General features: G+C 44.0%; 2 protein-coding genes and 1 long non-coding RNA gene across 4 annotated transcripts; 2 read left to right on the top strand and 1 right to left on the bottom strand.

Annotated features, from left to right (window-relative positions):
• Nucleotides 1-1,240: 1,240 nt before the first annotated feature.
• On the top strand, nt 1,241-7,486 carry LOC123507098. The gene is made up of 2 exons (XM_045259666.1): nt 1,241-1,393; nt 6,483-7,486. Exon 2 carries the CDS (start codon nt 6,545-6,547, stop codon nt 7,484-7,486), a length of 942 nt encoding a protein of 313 aa, XP_045115601.1. The 5' UTR covers nt 1,241-1,393; nt 6,483-6,544.
• A 3,678-nt stretch (nt 7,487-11,164) lies between these two features.
• Nucleotides 11,165-17,096, top strand: LOC123507090. Its single transcript, XM_045259653.1, has 3 exons — nt 11,165-11,297; nt 16,029-16,888; nt 16,926-17,096. The coding sequence occupies exons 2-3, from the start codon at nt 16,091-16,093 to the stop codon at nt 17,094-17,096; spliced, it is 969 nt and encodes a 322-aa protein (XP_045115588.1). The 5' UTR covers nt 11,165-11,297; nt 16,029-16,090.
• Nucleotides 17,097-18,044: 948 nt separating this feature from the next.
• Nucleotides 18,045-19,130, bottom strand: LOC123506462. 2 transcript variants are annotated; one of them, XR_006675435.1, is made up of 3 exons: nt 18,975-19,130; nt 18,501-18,757; nt 18,045-18,319 (listed from the first exon to the last, which is right to left on the bottom strand). It is a non-coding gene; the product is annotated as an uncharacterized LOC123506462 (long non-coding RNA). The 2 variants fall into 2 exon arrangements; XR_006675436.1 differs by having other exon boundaries at nt 18,501-18,749; nt 18,975-19,126.
• Between the last annotated feature and the right edge of the window lie 1,049 nt (nt 19,131-20,179).

Genomic DNA, 20,179 nt, shown 5'->3' with positions numbered 1-20,179 from the left:
ACTGACTGACTGACTGACTGTTTGATTGACTGACTGACTGACTGACTGATTGATGAGAGAGAGAGAGAGAGAGAGAGAGAGAGAGAGAGAGAGAGAGAGAGAGAGAGAGAAACTGGGTACATGTTCTTTTGTATAAAGTTATGTTTAAATAAAAATAATAATAAGAGAGAGAGAGAGAGAGAGAGAGAGAGAGAGAGAGAGAGAGAGAGAGAGAGAGAGAGAGAGAGAGAGAGAGTCTTATCTGACAACAAAACTTTATCACGCTTGAAGTGGATGTGGTTGTGGTGGTGGTGGTGGTGGTGGTGGTGTGTGTGTGTATAGTACACACACACACACACACTGTCCCTCCTGATACACGACACATGGCGTATGTAACTGTTATCTGTACATTTCTTTTTCTTTTTGACATTGATATCGTTTTACCTCCCAGACCCCTGCTGTCTGTCTGTCTACCTGACTAACTGACTGACTGTCTATCTGTCTGTCTGTCTGCCTGTCTACCTGACTAACTGACTGACTGTCTATCTGTCTGTCTGACTGACTGATTGTCTGTCTGTCTGTCTGTCTGTCTGTCTTACTGACTGACTGCCTTCTGTCTGTCTGTCTGTCTGTCTGTCTTACTGACTGACTGCCTTCTGTCTGTCTGTCTGTCTTACTGACTGACTGACTGACTGACTGACCAACAACAACAACAACTTCACTGCTGTCATGTACTACCTTCTTCCTGGCTGGAGAAATATGAGACACACACACACACACACACACACACACACACACACACTGTACCTGTCATAGGATAGGTAGGACCCATTGTACTTCAGTATATGAATCATTCCACTCACAGCATAAAAACATCGCCTTCAGATTTCTCCTGTGATATGACCGACGCCCAGTGGTGATATGTGATAAGTCTGATATGTGTGGTAAGCGTTGTAACGTTAACGTAGAAACAGCTGGTACTGGTGTGATAAGTAATCAGCGATCGCATTGTGTTCTCTTGGGTTGGCGAGACGTGTTTTGGGTGTCCTGTTTGTCATTGGTCGATAGATCAAGTTTTCCATCTTTCTCTTTTAGTATGACATATTTTTGTTTGCCTTCAGTGGGCTGACGGAGAGTTAGACGACTTAGCAAAACTCATTCAGTTCACACAAAACTCTTATTCAGGTCAATCAAATCCCCTCGAGTTTCATCCCCGCCGCTATCACTAGTAACTAGTAACAATTTGAGAGGGAAGGACTCTGCTGGTGGTAAATAATAAGTGCCGCGATTATAAGATAGCGCGTTAGTGATAGTCGCCTCATTAGAGAGCGTCGGTTAAATTTAAACTCATAGAAATATTAAGTTGCCTTCATGACCCTCGCACTCCTACAACACCACACCTCAGGAAGATCTTGTGAGTAGTGACAAGTGTAGGTGTAGTCGAGGCTTGTATTAACGTTGTTCTGTCACCGCTGCAACCCGCCTGGAACCCTGTTTGGTTCACTGTTTGATCTGCTGCAGTCCAGTATTGCCGTTTTTGGTACTAACGTACCAAATTCGGTACATTAAGGAGTCTTAAGTACTTTTGGTACAACTTTAACATAATATGACTAAATTTGGTACTAAATACATTTGGCAAGGAGAATATAATAAGAAGGATATAAGGCAAGTGGATACGAGACACCACAGCGTTCGTCGGGCGCCCCTGGACCTGTCCTGCACACGGCTTGTTTTCGTCGCAGACCAGTGTTGCCAGATGGCGCAGGTAAAATTTCAGTAGAAATGTGCGGAAAAATTCAGTAGATATAGGTAAAAAAATCAGTAGACACACTCGATGATATATGTACATAAAATCAAATTAAAAATGTTTCTTTATGAACATATTTGAAGCAGTGAAATTAAATCAAGAAACTTTCTATAAGTACTGCAATACTTTATTATAATATGCTGGTAGAAAAAAAAAAAGCTTCTTTCACAAAACAAAACAAACTACCTTAGTTTAGCCTAACATACATCAGTCTTCTACTTCATCATCATTTTGTTCTTGTACATTTCACTATTTATTCTTTTAACCATTTTTTTTTTTATTTCAAAATCATGACAATTATAATTTGATATAATTCTTTTTGTGTGAAGCATCCCACTAATAGTTTTAGTTGACAGTCTGTTTCTCAGTTTTGTTTTCATGAGATTTATGCTTGAAAATACTCACTCCACCGTTGCACTTGAGTGAGGCAAGCACAACAAATTAAGCATGAAGGTAGAGAGGTGTGGGTACATTGGCTCATTATCCCTGATCCACAAAAGGGGGGAGGGGAGGCGAAATACGCATTTACTACTTGATTCCATCTGGGGAGTGGAGGAGGGAAGGGAGGCCAAATACGTGTACTGAGTCTGATTTCTCGGGGGGAGTGGGGGAAGGAAAGGAAGGGAGGGACATGTTACGTGGGAAACAAACAAGGGTATAGGAGGGTTATAAACTGAATAAATATTATGTATACTACTGTGGGCACTACATGCAGGCACTACCAGTCTACCAGAGGCCTATATAGCTTCGCTAACCCCCCACCCCCCCACCCCTTCTGCTCTGCTCACTCCCTTCCCCTCTCATGAATTTCGAAGTACCAGTAACCGGGAAGTTTAATTTCTGGAGAAATTCTGGAGAACCTATCAAAATTCTGTAGATTGCAGCAATAATTCGGTATTTCATGAGATTCGTCGGAATTTCAGTACATCTCATGAAATTTCGGTAGATCTGGCAACACTGTCGCAGACTCGTAGTACGGTAGACCCATACCAAGTAGCCTCGCCCGTGTAACACAGTTTTTCACTCAGTCCTTCCTTGGCGGCCTATGGATTAACACCGTGCACGAGTGACACCGCATTGATTTTTTCGTTCACTTAATACCTACAGTCTTGGATCTCAAGTTTTGAAACAAAAATGAGCGCAGAAAAGAAGTTTTAGTAGTGATGAAGACAGTGACGCTGGCACACCTAAAAAGAAAACAAAATATGAGCATAAATTTCAAGAGAAATGGGCGCATGACAAAAGGTTTTCATCCTGGATATGCAAAAGTAAAAATTCAGATAAAGCATTCTGTAGTGTGTGTAATTGTGAATTAACAGTGAGCGTAACTCTACTAAAGACACAGTAAGACTGAAAAGCACATGAAAAACTTGGAGTCCATGGATAAATCAAAGAAACTGATGTCCTTTTTTCAACCATCAGTGTCATCAAGTTTTGAAAAGCAAGTTGTTGCATCAGAACTAAAGTTGTGTGCTTTTATTGCAGAGCATAACTTGCCTATTGCCATTATGAATCATTTGCCAAGACTTGTGGCAAATGCAGCACCTGACTCAAAAATTGCAAGTTCAGTTAAGTGTGCGAGAACAAAGGCAACATCTCTTTTTAAGCAACAAATGGGACCTAGTTACTTTGATAACTTAATATCTCACTTGAAGAAAACCATATTTTCCTTGATCATAGACGAGTCGACCGATTTGTCAACAACAAAACATCTTGTGCTTATTGGTCGTTTTTATGATATAGAAATTCAGAGAACTCAAGATAAGCTTTTGTGTTTAATGGAAGTGGAAGACTGCACTGCCCGGGGCATATACACTTCAATGGCAAACTTTTTTGATTAGCATGGAATTCCTGTAGAAAACTTGATTGGCTTTACAAGTGATAATGCAAGTGTTATGATGGGTGGCAGAGCAGGTGTACAAGCACTACTGAAAGAAAGAGTTCCTGCCCTTTTTGTTCAAGGTTTCGTCTGCCATTCGATGCACCTGTGTGCATTTAATGCTTGCAAGGAACTTCCACATCGGATCGAAAAATTAGCTATTAATGTGCATTCATACATAATGAACAGCCCCAAAAGTCTCTCAGAGTATACTGAATTTCAAATATTGACTTAGACAACCTCATAAAATTCTACACCCAAGTTGTACCCGCTGGTTGTCGTTAGAAGAGGTTGTAAGAAGAATCCTGGAGCAATGGCCTGCACTTACACTCTATTTTACAAGAGCTGCCTTGGAAGATGGTATGGCTGTTGCTTCATCAGTACTGGAAGAATTACACAATCCAGTAACTAGGATGTTCTTTGCCTTTTTGGCCTTCATTTTGCCTGCTATAAATAAAGTGAATGTAGAATTTCAAGCAACTTCCTTTAGAGTACACAAGCTCCGGAAATCTATCAACAGCAGTGCAAAGGCTATTCTCAGTTATTTTACGAAAAGGAATATTTGAAGGATAAGGACCTGAGCAAAATAAACTTTCATGATCCATCAAACTATCTTCAGATAAAAGACATATATCGGGAGCAAAAGTTGAAAGCATTGCCTTGGATTCTTCCTCCAGTATTTCAAAGAAAGACCTACATGATTTCCAGGTAAAAACACTGAACTTTTATGTTGCCCTGTCAAAGCAAATGTTTCAGCGCTTCCTGTCCTCTGGGATGTTTGTTACTGGAAGCCTTAGATCCCGAAAACGTGCGTGAAGGAAAGCCCAAGACTGTCATTCCTTTAGCAGTTAAGTTACCCAATATAATTGAAGAGCAAGATTATGAAGAATTTAATAAAGAATGGCGAGAGCTTATCCTACTTGAGATTCCATCTTTGCGTGAATCATCAATGGAGCCAGAACAGTTTTGGTATGCTGTTTCAAAGAAGTGCGGTGATACACTAAGATTTCCTCATGTATCCAAACTCATGATGAATTTAATGTCCCTGCCTCATTCCTCTGCTGCAGCTGAAAGAATATTCTCATTGGTGACCAATATAAAGACCAAGCAGAGATCAAGACTTAATACAAATACATTAAATAGTCTACTGAACAGCAAAGCTCTGCTTTAAAATGTAAATTGTAAAACGTGGCAACCTTCTACCCAGTTACTGAAGAAAACAACGGCTACAAAGCCTACACCTGGAATGAGAGAAGAGGAGCTGCAATTTTAATTATTAGTGAATTATAAGGTAAGATAATTTCATTCAAGAGTTATGGTACATTTTGTTCTCATTTGGTACTATTGACTGGTTTGATGTGGTACTATTTGAAAAGTGGAGCAGCAACACTGGTGCAGTCTCTGACGAGACAGCCAGACGTTACCCTGCGGAACGAGCTCAGAGCTCATTATTTCCGATCTTCGGATAGGCCTGAGACCAGCCTGCAAGCTGTCAGGCACACACCACACACCAGGACAACAAGGTCACAACTCCTCGATCTACATCCCGTACCTACTCACTGCTAGGTGAACACTGAACAGTGAACAGTGAACAGGGGCTACACGTCAAAGGAGACACACCCAAATATCTCCACCCGGCCAGGGAATCGAACCCCGGTCCTCTGGCTTGTGAAGCCAGCGCTCTAACCACTGAGCTACCGAGCGTGTCAGTGTTGACATTCACTCTCTGCATCAGCCCAAGAGGGACTCAATTATCAAGTTAATGATACAATAACTGGTAAATAACTTTAAAATAACAATGTCACGGCTTCATGCGCGAGATACTAAACTCTCTCTCTCTCTCTCTCTCTGATTTTCAAATTATACAACATTACTGTTTTTAGTTTATCATTACTACAAAAAAAAAATATTACTACATTATTACTGTATTAATGAGTAAGTCTGTCCTTAGAATGTGTTTGGGAAGCATATTTTAGCGTATATATTATCATACATAGGTGTTTTAAAGCTGCATCAATAATTCGTGGATTTTCGGGATTCGCGGGAGGAAGGAACGTAACCCCGCGAATAGGTGGGGAGGCTGGGGATACATTTGTTCACTACTTAGAAGGAATTATGTAGAAAAATATATCATAACGAATTATTGCATCTTTGTGTTGACAGAGTGACACTGCAGGCATGTTCTGTACTACTTATAAAGACTCCCCATTGTACTTCCTCATCTTCTACACACACCAACCTGCTACACTGGCTGGCTGTTGTCTTCTCTTCTATAGACCTAACCAGGGTCGTGTCCTCCTCCTTCTCCTCCTCCTCCTCCTCCTGTGCTGCCATTGTTGTTGTCTTTCCCGAGGTGCCACGCCCGTGTGCTAGTATTTCCTGCCACGCCTCGACGAACATGCTGTCACAGGAGAGCGAGCGTGTGATACGGGTCTTGGGGCGAAGCAAAACTAAACATTTAATCAGTGTAGGAAACGGTAGCGGTGTTAGCAGGGTTTCCACGTGTGTGTGTGTGTGTGTGTGTGTGTGTGTGTGTGTGTGTGTGTGTGTGTGTGTGTGTGTGTTTCGCTTCAGCAATCAGTGAATACTGTTAGTACAAAGTGTTACCAACAAATACAAGTGTTGACGCTCTTCGACCTTAGGTGGGCCACAAAGGACACCGGCAGTGCTCCTCCGCCTGCCAGGGCCCGGCGTGGGGTGCGGAGAGGTTAGGCGTGTTCGTGTCACACACACACACACACACACACACACACACACACACACACACACACACACACACACACGCTGACCTGATTAATATGTTTGTGTTCTGATCAGCACAGGCCACTGAGTGAAGCACAGCGCCGCAGCGGAACCATCACACTACCACCGCGGCCGTCATGGGGGAGGCGTCGTGGCGAAGGTGGTGCTGGTGGAGGGAGTGTCTGGTGGTGGTGGTGGTGGTGGTGGCGGCGTCAGAGGCGGCAGGACAGCAGACGCCTTGTGAGGTGCTGGACAGCAGCCTGCAGTCCACCTTCCCGCTGCCCACCACCCTCACCCTGCGCCCCTCGGAGCCTCAGTGGCGGCTGGACTTTGCTGTGCATGAGACACACGCGGCCTCCACAGCCTGTGTCCGCGTGGAACAGAAGTCTAAGGTTTCCAGCCTGCGGTTCAAGCTGTACAAGGGAACCTGCAGTAACGGCACGCTCGTCGACTTTGGCTTCCTATATGACGTGACCTTTCTGCCCACCGCCTGGACTCTCCTGCAGGTGCAGGTCAAGGACAACTCGGTGGTGGTGGAGCCCTCAGGGGCCGCTGCTGTGGTGCTGCAGGACAGGGACGTGCCCCTGAGCTGTGACACCCTGCAGGTAAGTGCGGTGCAGGACGTGGAGGCGGCGGTGGGGTGCCGCGTGAGGTGTCCGCACTACAAGCACTCCTCGGGGCGCGGCGGGAACAAAGACGTCTTGACCACCCGGCGGGACAATGCTCGGTTCTACTTCCGGCCCGGCGAGGACTCAGTGAGGCTGCAGCTCCAGGGGCGTGCACCACCACGCGGGCGCCACCTTGTACCCGCACCTCGCCGACATCACGCCGTCCCGCGCCGGCTGGCAACTGGTGGAGGTGCGGCACCACGGCGGCGTGGCGCAGGTCACCCTGGACAACGTGATGGTGTGGAGCAGGAGCTGCCGCCCCAGTGTGCCTTCCTGGGGCACACAGTGACCATCGAGGGACAGGCCCTCTTCACCTCCTCCTGCAACCCTGTCACCGGCGACCCGGAGTGGGACGGGCCACACCAGTGGGCGTTGATTTTGACACCGCCAACTCCGGCACGGCTGAGTTAATGGCGTGGGTGGCGACGGGCGTCAACATCGTGGTGGTGGTGGTGGTGTGTCTTGTGGTGTAGTGCAGCGCGCCCGGGAACGACCACTGCAGAAAGGGATCAAGGCTCACATTGGTGGTGGAGACACCTCCTGTCCTGTGTGACGTGACGAGAGGCAGGGGCGCCTCACCACGCCACACTACCTGTCACCACAACCACCATCACCACTAGGGAAGACTCCAAGAGGCTCCCACCACCATCACCACCACCACCACCATCACCACCACCACCACCATCACCTATCTATCTATCTATCCATCCATTGATAGTAATAATGATAATAATAATAATAATAATAATAATAATAAGTTTGGATAAGGCCTTGAGGTGTCCAGTGATTCCCTCCAAGATGGTTTAGTGTGCAGTGTGGCCACCGTTTCATGAACCTCCCACGTCACCGTTTCATGAACCCTCCACGTCACCGTTTCATGAACCCTCCACGTCACCGTTTCATGAACCCTCCACGTCACCGTTTCATGAACCCTCCACGTCACCGTTTCATGAACCCTCCACGTCACCGTTTCATGAACCCTCCACATCACCGTTTCATGAACTCTCCACGTCACCGTTTCATGAACCCTCCACGTCACCGTTTCATGAACCCTCCACGTCACCGTTTCATGAAGCCCCGCTACTGTCCCGTAGTTGGATTCACGCGGCCCCTTTCGACTCAACCGAAAGTGTTGAGCCAGCTCTTGGTTTTCTGGATTGGCAGTTGAGATCCAAGCCTCAACCAGTGAACACAACGCCTCTTGGGTCTACCGTGGGATCAACCATCACCCAGCATTTCACCACTGCGACACCGCATAAGTATCACTTCCCCTCGTCCGTGTTTTCCACATTGCCTCTATATAGGATTAGGATTATTGTTAGGTATTAAGTTGGGTTCTTTATTGTTGTATTTATTACTGTGTTATATGTATATGTGTATGTCATTTTCCTGTGTTTCATGTTATATATCTGTGTTTCATGATTCTTGTTATATATGTGTCAATTTCATTATGGGTTATTAAAATAGCTTTTTAAAGTGACCCCCTTTTGCATTTCCTCACCAGTTGAACCTGCAGTGTTTTTTTTTATTGTTATTGTTCACCGGCTCTCCGATGCCAATCTTACCAGTTTAACCGGTGAACGTAACATAATATAGTAGAAGTTCTAATAGTAGTAGTAGTAGTAGTAGTAGTAGCAGTAGTAGTGATGGCGATAAGAGTACTAGTAGTAGTAGTAGTAGTAGTAGTAGTGAAGGTGATAGTAGTAGTAATAGTAGAAGTATAGTAGTAGTAGTAGTAGTAGTAGTAGTAGTAGTAGTAGTAGTAGTAACAGCAAAGAGCTAATATAACTGTTGAATACATGAAGAGGTGGTGAGAGAGCGATGATATGATAAGGCCATATCACACATTAGGAAATGCATGTCGCAGTGAAGCACGGAAGGACAATCAAGGACAGTCAGTGATGTAGTGGTGGAACGCTCATCTCCACCCACCACTAGTATTCTCACTCCACTCTTCCAACACTCTACAAAAAGCCACTGGAAAAACACATGGGTCTCTCTCTCTCTCTCTCTCTCTCTCTCTCTCTCTCTCTCTCTCTCTCTCTCTCTCTCTCTCTCTCTCTCACGATAAGCACTATGAGACAAGCTTTCATAATCTTCCTGGTTGATTATATTGCAATGCGACAAGGCAACAGTTTAAAACACACAGTCTTCCAGTACACACTCTCCACCACAAGCCACAGCGTAGATAAATGGATAAATAGAAATAGATATAGATAACTTAAATTTACGTAACATATGTCTGTCTGTCTGTCTGTCTGTCTGTCTGCCTACCTGACTAACTGACTGATTGTCTGTCTGTCTGTCTGTCTGTCTGTCTATCTGACTGACTGACTGACTGTCTATCTGTCTGTCTGTCTGTCTGTCTGATTGACTGATTGTCTGTCTGTCTGTCTACCTGACTAACTGACTCACTGTCTATATGTCTGTCTGTCTGTCTGTCTGATTGACTGATTGTCTGTCTGTCTGTCTGTCTGTCTGTCTGTCTACCTGACTGACTGTCTATCTGTCTGTCTGTCTGTCTGTCTGTCTGTCTGTCTGTCTGTCTGTCTGTCTGTCTGTCTGTCTGTCTGTCTGTCTACCTGACTAACTGACTGACTGTCTATCTGTCTGTCTGTCTGATTGACTGATTATCTATCAGTCTGTCTGTATGTCTATCTGTCTGTCTGTCTGTCTAACTGACTGACTGTCTATCTGTCTGTCTGATTGACTGATTGTCTGTCTGTCTGTCTGTCTGTCTGTCTGTCTGTCTGTCTATCTGTCTGTCTGTCTGTCTGTCTGTCTGTCTACCTGACTAACTGACTGACTGTCTGTCTGTCTGTCTGATTGACTGATTGTCTGTCTGTCTGTCTGTCTGTCTGTTTATCTGTCTGTCTGTCTGTCTGTCTACCTGACTAACTGACTGACTGTCTATCTTTCTGTCTGTCTGTCTGTTTATCTGTCTGTCTGTCTGTCTGTCTACCTGACTAACTGACTGACTGTCTATCTTTCTGTCTGTCTGTCTGTCTGTCTGTCTGTCTGTCTACCTGACTAACTGACTGACTGTCTGTCTGTCTATCTGTCTGTCTGTCTGTCTGTCTGTCTACCTGATTAACTGACTGACTGTCTATCTTTCTGTCTGTCTGTCTGTCTGTCTGTCTGTCTGTCTGTCTACCTGACTAACTGACTGACTGTCTATCTGTCTGTCTGTCTGTCTGTCTGTCTGTCTGTCTGTCTGTCTACCTGACTAACTGACTGACTGTCTATCTGTCTGTCTGTCTGACTGACTGATTGTTTGTCTGTCTGTCTGTCTGTCTGTCTGTCTACCTGACTAACTGACTGACTGTCTATCTGTCTGTCTGTCTGTCTCTCTGAGTGACTGATTGTCTGTCTGTCTGTCTGTCTACCTGACTAACTGACTGACTGTCTATCTGTGTCTGTCTGTCTATCTATCCGTCTGTCTGTCTGTCTGTCTGTCTTACTGACTGACTGCCTTCTGTCTGTCTGTCTGTCTTACTGACTGACTGACTGACTGACTGACCAACAACAACAACAACTTCACTGCTGTCATGTACTACCTTCTTCCTGGCTGGAGAAATATGAGACACACACACACACACACACACACACACACTGTACCTGTCATAGGATAGGTAGGACCCATTGTACTTCAGTATATGAATCATTCCACTCACAGCATAAAACATCGCCTTCAGATTTCTCCTGTGATATGACCGACGCCCAGTGGTGATATGTGATAAGTCTGATATGTGTGGTAGTGTTGTAACGTTAACGTAGAAACAGCTGGTACTGGTGTGATAAGTAATCAGCGATCGCATTGTGTTCTCTTGGGTTGGCGAGACGTGTTTTGGGTGTCCTGTTTGTCATTGGTCGATAGATCAAGTTTTCCATCTTTCTCTTTTAGTATGACATATTTTTGTTTGCCTTCAGTGGGCTGACGGAGAGTTAGACGACTTAGCAAAACTCATTCAGTTCACACAAAACTCTTATTCAGGTCAATCAAATCCCCTCGAGTTTCATCCCCGCCGCTATCACTAGTAACTAGTAACAATTTGAGAGGGAAGGACTCTGCTGGTGGTAAATAATAAGTGCCGCGATTATAAGATAGCGCGTTAGTGATAGTCGCCTCATTAGAGAGCGTCGGTTAAATTTAAACTCATAGAAATATTAAGTTGCCTTCATGACCTCGCACTCCTACAACACCACACCTCAGGAAGATCTTGTGAGTAGTGACAAGTGTAGGTGTAGTCGAGGCTTGTATTAACGTTGTTCTGTCACCGCTGCAACCCGCCTGGAACCCTGTTTGGTTCACTGTTTGATCTGCTGCAGTCCAGTATTGCCGTTTTTGGTACTAACGTACCAAATTCGGTACATTAAGGAGTCTTAAGTACTTTTGGTACAACTTTAACATAATATGACTAAATTTGGTACTAAATACATTTGGCAAGGAGAATATAATAAGAAGGATATAAGGCAAGTGGATACGAGACACCACAGCGTTCGTCGGGCGCCCCTGGACCTGTCCTGCACACGGCTTGTTTTCGTCGCAGACCAGTGTTGCCAGATGGCGCAGGTAAAATTTCAGTAGAAATGTGCGGAAAAATTCAGTAGATATAGGTAAAAATCAGTAGACACACTCGATAATATATGTACATATAATCAAATTAAAAATGTTTTATATGAATATATTTGAAGCAGTGAAATTAAATCAAGAAACTTTCTATAAGTACTGCAATACTTTATTATAATATGCTGGTAGAAAAAAAAAAAGCTTCTTTCACAAAACAAAACAAACTACCTTAGTTTAGCCTAACATACATCAGTCTTCTACTTCATCATCATTTTGTTCTTGTACATTTCACTATTTATTCTTTTAACCATTTTTTTTTTTATTTCAAAATCATGACAATTATAATTTGATATAATTCTTTTTGTGTGAAGCATCCCACTAATAGTTTTAGTTGACAGTCTGTTTCTCAGTTTTGTTTTCATGAGATTTATGCTTGAAAATACTCACTCCACCGTTGCACTTGAGTGAGGCAAGCACAACAAATTAAGCATGAAGGTAGAGAGGTGTGGGTACATTGGCTCATTATCCGTGATCCACAAAAGGGGAGGGAGGCGAAATACGCATTTACTACTTGATTCCAACTGGGGAGTGGAGGAGGAGGGAGGCCAAATACGTGTACTGAGTCTGATTTCTCGGGGAGTGGGGAAGGAAAGGAAGGAGGGACATGTTACGTGGGAAACAAACAAGGGTATAGGAGGGTTATAAACTGAATAAATATTATTTATACTACTGTGGGCACTACATGCAGGCACTACCAGAGGCCTATATAGCTTCGCTAACCCCCCACCCCACCCCTTCTGCTCTGCTCACTCCCTTCCCCTCTCATGAATTTCGAACTACCAGTAACCGGGAAGTTTAATTTCTGGAGAAATTCTGGAGAACCTATCAAAATTCTGTAGATTGCAGCAATAATTCGGTATTTCATGAGATTCGTCGGAATTTCAGTACATCTCATGAAATTTCGGTAGATCTGGCAACACTGTCGCAGACTCGTAGTACGGTAGACCCATACCAAGTAGCCTCGCCCGTGTAACACAGTTTTTCACTCAGTCCTTCCTTGGCGGCCTATGGATTAACACCGTGCACGAGTGACACCGCATTGATTTTTTCGTTCACTTAATACCTACAGTCTTGGATCTCAAGTTTTGAAACAAAAATGAGCGCAGAAAAGAAGTTTTAGTAGTGATGAAGACAGTGACGCTGGCACACCTAAAAAGAAAACAAAATATGAGCATAAATTTCAAGAGAAATGGGCGCATGACAAAAGGTTTTCATCCTGGATATGCAAAAGTAAAAAATTCAGATAAAGCATTCTGTAGTGTGTGTAATTGTGAATTAACAGTGAGCGTAACTCTACTAAAGACACAGTAAGACTGAAAAGCACATGAAAAACTTGGAGTCCATGGATAAATCAAAGAAACTGATGTCCTTTTTTCAACCATCAGTGTCATCAAGTTTTGAAAAGCAAGTTGTTGCATCAGAACTAAAGTTGTGTGCTTTTATTGCAGAGCATAACTTGCCTATTGCCATTATGAATCATTTGCCAAGACTTGTGGCAAATGCAGCACCTGACTCAAAAATTGCAAGTTCAGTTAAGTGTGCGAGAACAAAGGCAACATCTCTTTTTAAGCAACAAATGGGACCTAGTTACTTTGATAACTTAATATCTCACTTGAAGAAAACCATATTTTCCTTGATCATAGACGAGTCGACCGATTTGTCAACAACAAAACATCTTGTGCTTATTGGTTCGTTTTATGATCTAGAAATTCAGAGAACTCAAGATAAGCTTTTGTGTTTAATGGAAGTGGAAGACTGCACTGACCGGGGCATATACACTTCACTGGTAAACTTTTTTGATTAGCATGGAATTCCTGTAGAAAACTTGATTGGCTTTACAAGTGATAATGCAAGTGTTATGATGGGTGGCAGAGCAGGTGTACAAGCACTACTGAAAGAAAGAGTTCCTGCCCTTTTGTTCAAGGTTTCGCTGCCATTCGATGCACCTGTGTGCATTTAATGCTTGCAAGGAACTTCCACATCGGATCGAAAAATTAGCTAGGAATGTGCATTCATACATAATGAACAGCCCCAAAAGTCTCTCAGAGTATACTGAATTTCAAATATTGACTTAGACAACCTCATAAAATTCTACACCCAAGTTGTACCCGCTGGTTGTCGTTAGAAGAGGTTGTAAGAAGAATCCTGGAGCAATGGCCTGCACTTACACTCTATTTTACAAGAGCTGCCTTGGAAGATGGTATGGCTGTTGCTTCATCAGTACTGGAAGAATTACACAATCCAGTAACTAGGATGTTCTTTGCCTTTTTGGCCTTCATTTTGCCTGCTATAAATAAAGTGAATGTAGAATTTCAAGCAACTTCCTTTAGAGTACACAAGCTCCGGAAATCTATCAACAGCAGTGCAAAGGCTATTCTCAGTTATTTTACGAAAAAGGAATATTTGAAGGATAAGGACCTGAGCAAAATAAACTTTCATGATCCATCAAACTATCTTCAGATAAAAGACATATATCGGGGAGCAAAAGTTGAAAGCATTGCCTTGGATTCCTCCTCCAGTATTTCAAAGAAAGACCTACATGATTTCCAGGTAAAAACACTGAACTTTTATGTTACCCTATCAAAGCAAATGTTTCAGCGCTTCCTGTCCTCTGCGATGTTTGACAAATTACAGTTACTGGAAGCCTTAGATCCCGAAAACGTGCGTGAATGAAAGCCCAAGACTGTCAATCCTTTAGCAGTTAAGTTCCCCAATATAATTGAAGAGCAAGATTATGAAGAATTTAATAAAGAATGGCGAGAGTTTATCCTATTTGAAATTCCATCTTTGCGTGAATCATCAATGGAGCCAGAACAGTTTTGGTATGCTGTTTCAAAGAAGTGCGGTGATACACTAAGATTTCCTCATGTATCCAAACTCATGATGAATTTAATGTCCCTGCCTCATTCCTCTGCTGCAGCTGAAAGAATATTCTCATTGGTGACCAATATAAAGACCAAGCAGAGATCAAGACTTAATACAAATACATTAAATAGTCTACTGAACAGCAAGGCTCTGCTTTAAAATGTAAATTGTAAAACGTGGCAACCTTCTACCCAGTTACTGAAGAAAACAACGGCTACAAAGCCTACACCTGGAATGAGAGAAGAGGAGCTGCAATTTTAATTATTAGTGAATTATAAGGTAAGATAATTTCATTCAAGAGTTATGGTACATTTTGTTCTCATTTGGTACTATTGACTGGTTTGATGTGGTACTATTTGAAAAAGTGGAGCGGCAACACTGGTGCAGTCTCTGACGAGACAGCCAGACGTTACCCTGCGGAACGAGCTCAGAGCTCATTATTTCCGATCTTCGGATAGGCCTGAGACCAGCCTGCAAGCTGTCAGGCACACACCACACACCAGGACAACAAGGTCACAACTCCTCGATCTACATCCCGTACCTACTCACTGCTAGGTGAACACTGAACAGTGAACAGTGAACAGGGGCTACACGTCAAAGGAGACACACCCAAATATCTCCACCCGGCCAGGGAATCGAACCCCGGTCCTCTGGCTTGTGAAGCCAGCGCTCTAACCACTGAGCTACCGAGCGTGTCAGTGTTGACATTCACTCTCTGCATCAGCCCAAGAGGGACTCAATTATCAAGTTAATGATACAATAACTGGTAAATAACTTTAAAATAACAATGTCACGGCTTCATGCGCGAGATACTAAACTCTCTCTCTCTCTCTCTCTCTCTCTCTGATTTTCAAATTATACAACATTACTGTTTTTAGTTTATCATTACTACAAAAAAAAAATATTACTACATTATTACTGTATTAATGAGTAAGTCTGTCCTTAGAATGTGTTTGGGAAGCATATTTTAGCGTATATATTATCATACATAGGTGTTTTAAAGCTGCATCAATAATTCGTGGATTTTCGGGATTCGCGGGAGGGGAAGGAACGTAACCCCCGCGAATAGGTGGAGGAGGCTGGGGGATACATTTGTTCACTACTTAGAAGGAATTATGTAGAAAAATATATCATAACGAATTATTGCATCTTTGTGTTGACAGAGTGACACTGCAGGCATGTTCTGTACTACTTATAAAGACTCCCCATTGTACTTCCTCATCTTCTACACACACCAACCTGCTACACTGGCTGGCTGTTGTCTTCTCTTCTATAGACCTAACCAGGGTCGTGTCCTCCTCCTCCTCCTCCTCCTCCTCCTGTGCTCCTTCACTCATTTTTCTTGCAAGACCAGCACACAGACGCCCACTAAGATAGCTTTGTTAATGTCACACACACACACACACACACACACACACACACACGCTGACCTGATTAATATGTTTGTGTTCTGATCAGCGCAGGCCACTGAGTGAAGCACAGCGCCGCAGGGTAACCATCACACTACCACCGCGGCCGTCATGGGGGAGGCGTCGTGGCGAAGGTGGTGCTGGTGGAGGGAGTGTCTGGTGGTGGTGGTGGTGGGGGTGGTGGCGTCAGAGGCGGCAGGACAGCAGACGCCTTGTGAGGTGCTGGACAGCAGCCTGCAGTCCACCTTCCCGCTGCCCACCACCCTCACCCTGCGCCCCTCGGAGCCTCAGTGGCGGCTGGACTTTGCTGTGCATGAGACACACGCGGCCTCCACAGCCTGTGTCCGCGTGGAACAGAAGTCTAGGGTTTCCAGCGTGCGGTTCAAGCTGTACAGGGGAACCTGCAGTAACGGCACGCTCGTCGACTTTGGCTTCCTATATGACGTGACCTTGCTGCCCACCGCCTGGACTCTCCTGCAGGTGCAGGTCAAGAACAACTCGGTGGTGGTGGAGCCCTCAGGGGCCGCTGCTGTGGTGCTGCAGAACAAGGACGTGCCCCTGAGCTATGACACCCTGCAGGTAAGTGCGGTGCAGGACGTGGAGGCGGCGGTAGGGTGCCGCGTGAGGTGTCCGCACTACAAGCACTCCTCGGGGCGCGGCGGGAACAAAGACGTCTTGACCACCCGGCGGGACAATGCTCGGTTCTACTTCCGGCCCGGCGAGGACTCAGTGAGGCTGCAGCTCCAGGTGACGTGCACCACCACGCGGGGCGCCACCTTGTACCCGCACCTCGCCGACATCACGCCGTCCCGCGCCGGCTGGCAACTGGTGGAGGTGCGGCACCACGGCGGCGTGGCGCAGGTCACCCTGGACAACGTGATGGTGTGGAGCAGGAGCTGCCGCCCCAGTGTGCCTTCCTGGGGCACACAGTGACCATCGAGGACAGGCCCTCTTCACCTTCTCCTGCAACCCTGTCACCGGCGACCCGGAGTGGGACGGGCCACACCAGTGGGCGTTGGATTTTGACACCGCCAACTCCGGCACGGCTGAGTTAATGGCGTGGGTGGCGGCGGGCGTCAACATCGTGGTGGTGGTGGTGGTGTGTCTTGTGGTGTAGTGCAGCGCGCCCGGGAACGACCACTGCAGAAAGGGATCAAGGCTCACATTGGTGGTGGAGACACCTCCTGTCCTGTGTGACGTGACGAGAGGCAGGGCGCCTCACCACGCCACACTACCTGTCACCACAACCACCATCACCACTAGGGAAGACTCCAAGAGGCTCCCACCACCATCACCACCACCACCACCATCACCATCACCACCACCTATCTATCTATCTATCCATCCATTGATAGTAATAATGATAATAATAATAATAATAATAATAATAATAATAATAAGTTTGGATAAGGCCTTGAGGTGTCCAGTGATTCCCTCCAAGATGGTTTAGTGTGCAGTGTGGCCACACCTTATGCACTGGGAGTCAAAGGGCTTCATCCTTGGCGTGGGTCAGCGCGGGCAAACAGACTTGTGTGCTCACGTCCTAACAGAGATTAGCCCAGCCCTTCAGTAGCAGGATGGGTCTCCATATTCATAATGGTGACTGTCTGGTGATTCTGTACACCTTCACAAACTATTATTGAAATGGTGAAGACTGCGGCCATTAATCTTGTGCCCTCCATGCATCCTTGCTAATGTCAATAAAATAGTCTAATGCAACAGTTCTCAGCCTTTTCAATCCTAATTACCCCTGGAAGCCTGTCAGCATTGGTCACGTACAAGTTACCCACAATGCAGCGTCAGGAATGGAAAAATAAATGCACGGTTTGTTGACTTAGTTTAAACTTGACAAATTAAGGTTTATTAGAGAACTGGGAAGACACATGATGAGTGGTGGTAGAGTTAGTGGCGAGTCAATAGGAAGGTTTGACAGGCTACATCAGAGTGTCGGGGGAGGGAGATAAGTGCCTTCCCTCTAGCCCTAGATCACTAAACCTACCTTTTTGTGACGACTTCACTAAACTGTATCCAATTGGAATCATTTTAGGAAAAAAAAAAATATATATACAAACTTATTTTATTTAAACCAAATAATGCTAAACTGAAAGTATAAGGCTCGTAGATGCCTGCAAACACAAAAATGAATGAAATATAAACAAAAATGAATTTCCAGAATAATTATAAAAAAAATTTTTTAAGAAAAAAAAGTACTTAATTTTTTGGTTCCTGAGATCATGAAATTAACTGATACTAAAAACTAAAGCTAGAAATATATACTACATGCATCACTCGACATTGCCAGGTGCCTTCCAATCCCGAGCTGCATACATATCTTGCTGCCTGGAACGAATGAAAAAGGGCGATTTTTCTAAATGCATTTTTTTGTAAAATATATAAAAATGGTATCTGTTATTATTTTTTTGGTTTTATAATGTGTTTGTATGTGTAAAAGATTGTTATAATATGAAAACTTTGCTTATATAATATAGGGTTAGGTTAGGTTAGGTTTTCTACGACTCACATTTCACTTATTCCTGGCAGTCGAAGCAGAGGACATCAGAGTGATCTGGGCATGTTCTCCTGTGTAGGGTGACCTCCTTGGGGCATGTTCTCCTGTGTACAGGGTGACCTCCTTGCACGGCGTCAACGGTAGTGTTGGCATCACTGACCTCGCCTGCGGTACTGTCAAGGTCATGCTGGAAATCGTCGGAGTTGACTAGTAGCTGCAACACCTCACCACTAATGCATCTCCTTCGTTTCATGGTTACAGCTAAACCTCTCAGAAAGAAAAGAAAAGAAAAAACATTTGTAACACTTACTTTGTGTCGTCTGGGTCATATTTATGATATTCGTGATCTATTATAGCTAAAACACCTCTAAAACCTTCTCCTAACTCATCATGTAAACAGTACACATATCAGACATTATCATTTCTCTTCTCATTAAAACTAACATTACACATAAACGTGTTCCAAATGGATACACTGTTACTTACCATGGAAAACTGCAAAGGCGTGGTAGGGAAGCACGTGCACTCTCTATGGCATCCGGCTAGTGACTAATGGTGTAAACAATAAAAGTTGCCAATTTTCTTTTCGCCCGTTTTCTAACACACACTCAAGTAAATTTAGTCGTAGTAGTAGTAGTAGTAGTAGTAGTAGTAGTAGTAGTAGTAATAGTAATAGTAGTAAAAGAAGTAGTAGTAATATAGTAGAAGTTCTAATAGTAGTAGTAGTAGTAATGGTAGTAGTAGTAGTAGTAGTAGTAGTAGTAGTGATGGCGATAAGAGTACTAGTCGTCGTAGTCGTAGTAGTAGTAGTAGTAGTAGTAGTAGTAGTGAAGGTGATAGTAGTAGTAATAGTAGAAGTAATAGTAGTAGTGTAGTAGTAGTAGTAGTAGTAGTAGTAACAGCAACGAGCTAATATGACTGTTGAATACATGAAGAGGTGGTGAGAGAGCAATGATATGATAAGGCCATATCACACATTAGGAAATGCAAGTAGCAGTGAAGCACGGAAGGACAATCAGTAAATCAGTTGTATAAATTAATACTATCGGTCCATAAGAATATTTATGTACATTTTCAAGTTTATGTGGTTATTTCACATAAGTTTGTTAGTTTATCTTGTTTGATATGGAACAGTAGTAGTAGTAGTAGTAGTAGTAGTAGTAGTAGTAGTAGTAGCAGTGAAGCACGGAAGGACAATCAAGGACAGTCAGTGATGTAGTGGTGGAACGCTCATCTCCACCCACCACTAGTATTCTCACTCCACTCATTCAACACACTACAAAAAGCCACTGGAAAAACACATGGGTCTCTCTCTCTCTCTCTCTCTCTCTCTCTCTCTCTCTCTCTCTCTCTCTCTCTCTCTCACGATAAGCACTATGAGACAAGCTTTCATAATCTTCCTGGTTAATTATATTGCAAAGCGACAAGGCAACAGTTTAAAAGATTGATATTGACCCTTGCATGAGCACCACTATAAATAAAATTGCCTACACTACTAATGTGGGGAAGATGGACACTGGACACCGCTTCCCACACACACATACACACACACACACACAGTCTTCCAGTACACACTCTCCACCACAAGCCACAGCGTAGATAAATGGATAAATAGAAATATAGATAACTTAAATTTACGTAACATATATTTAAGTTTTTTATTGTGATCATTTCCTTTTGTCAATGAAGTC

Source organism: Portunus trituberculatus, chromosome 2, assembly GCF_017591435.1.
Source record: "Portunus trituberculatus isolate SZX2019 chromosome 2, ASM1759143v1, whole genome shotgun sequence".
NCBI classification, from domain to species: domain Eukaryota; kingdom Metazoa; phylum Arthropoda; class Malacostraca; order Decapoda; family Portunidae; genus Portunus; species Portunus trituberculatus.
The sequence above is the reverse complement of the archived record's forward strand: the minus strand, read 5'-3'. Positions and strand labels throughout refer to the sequence as shown.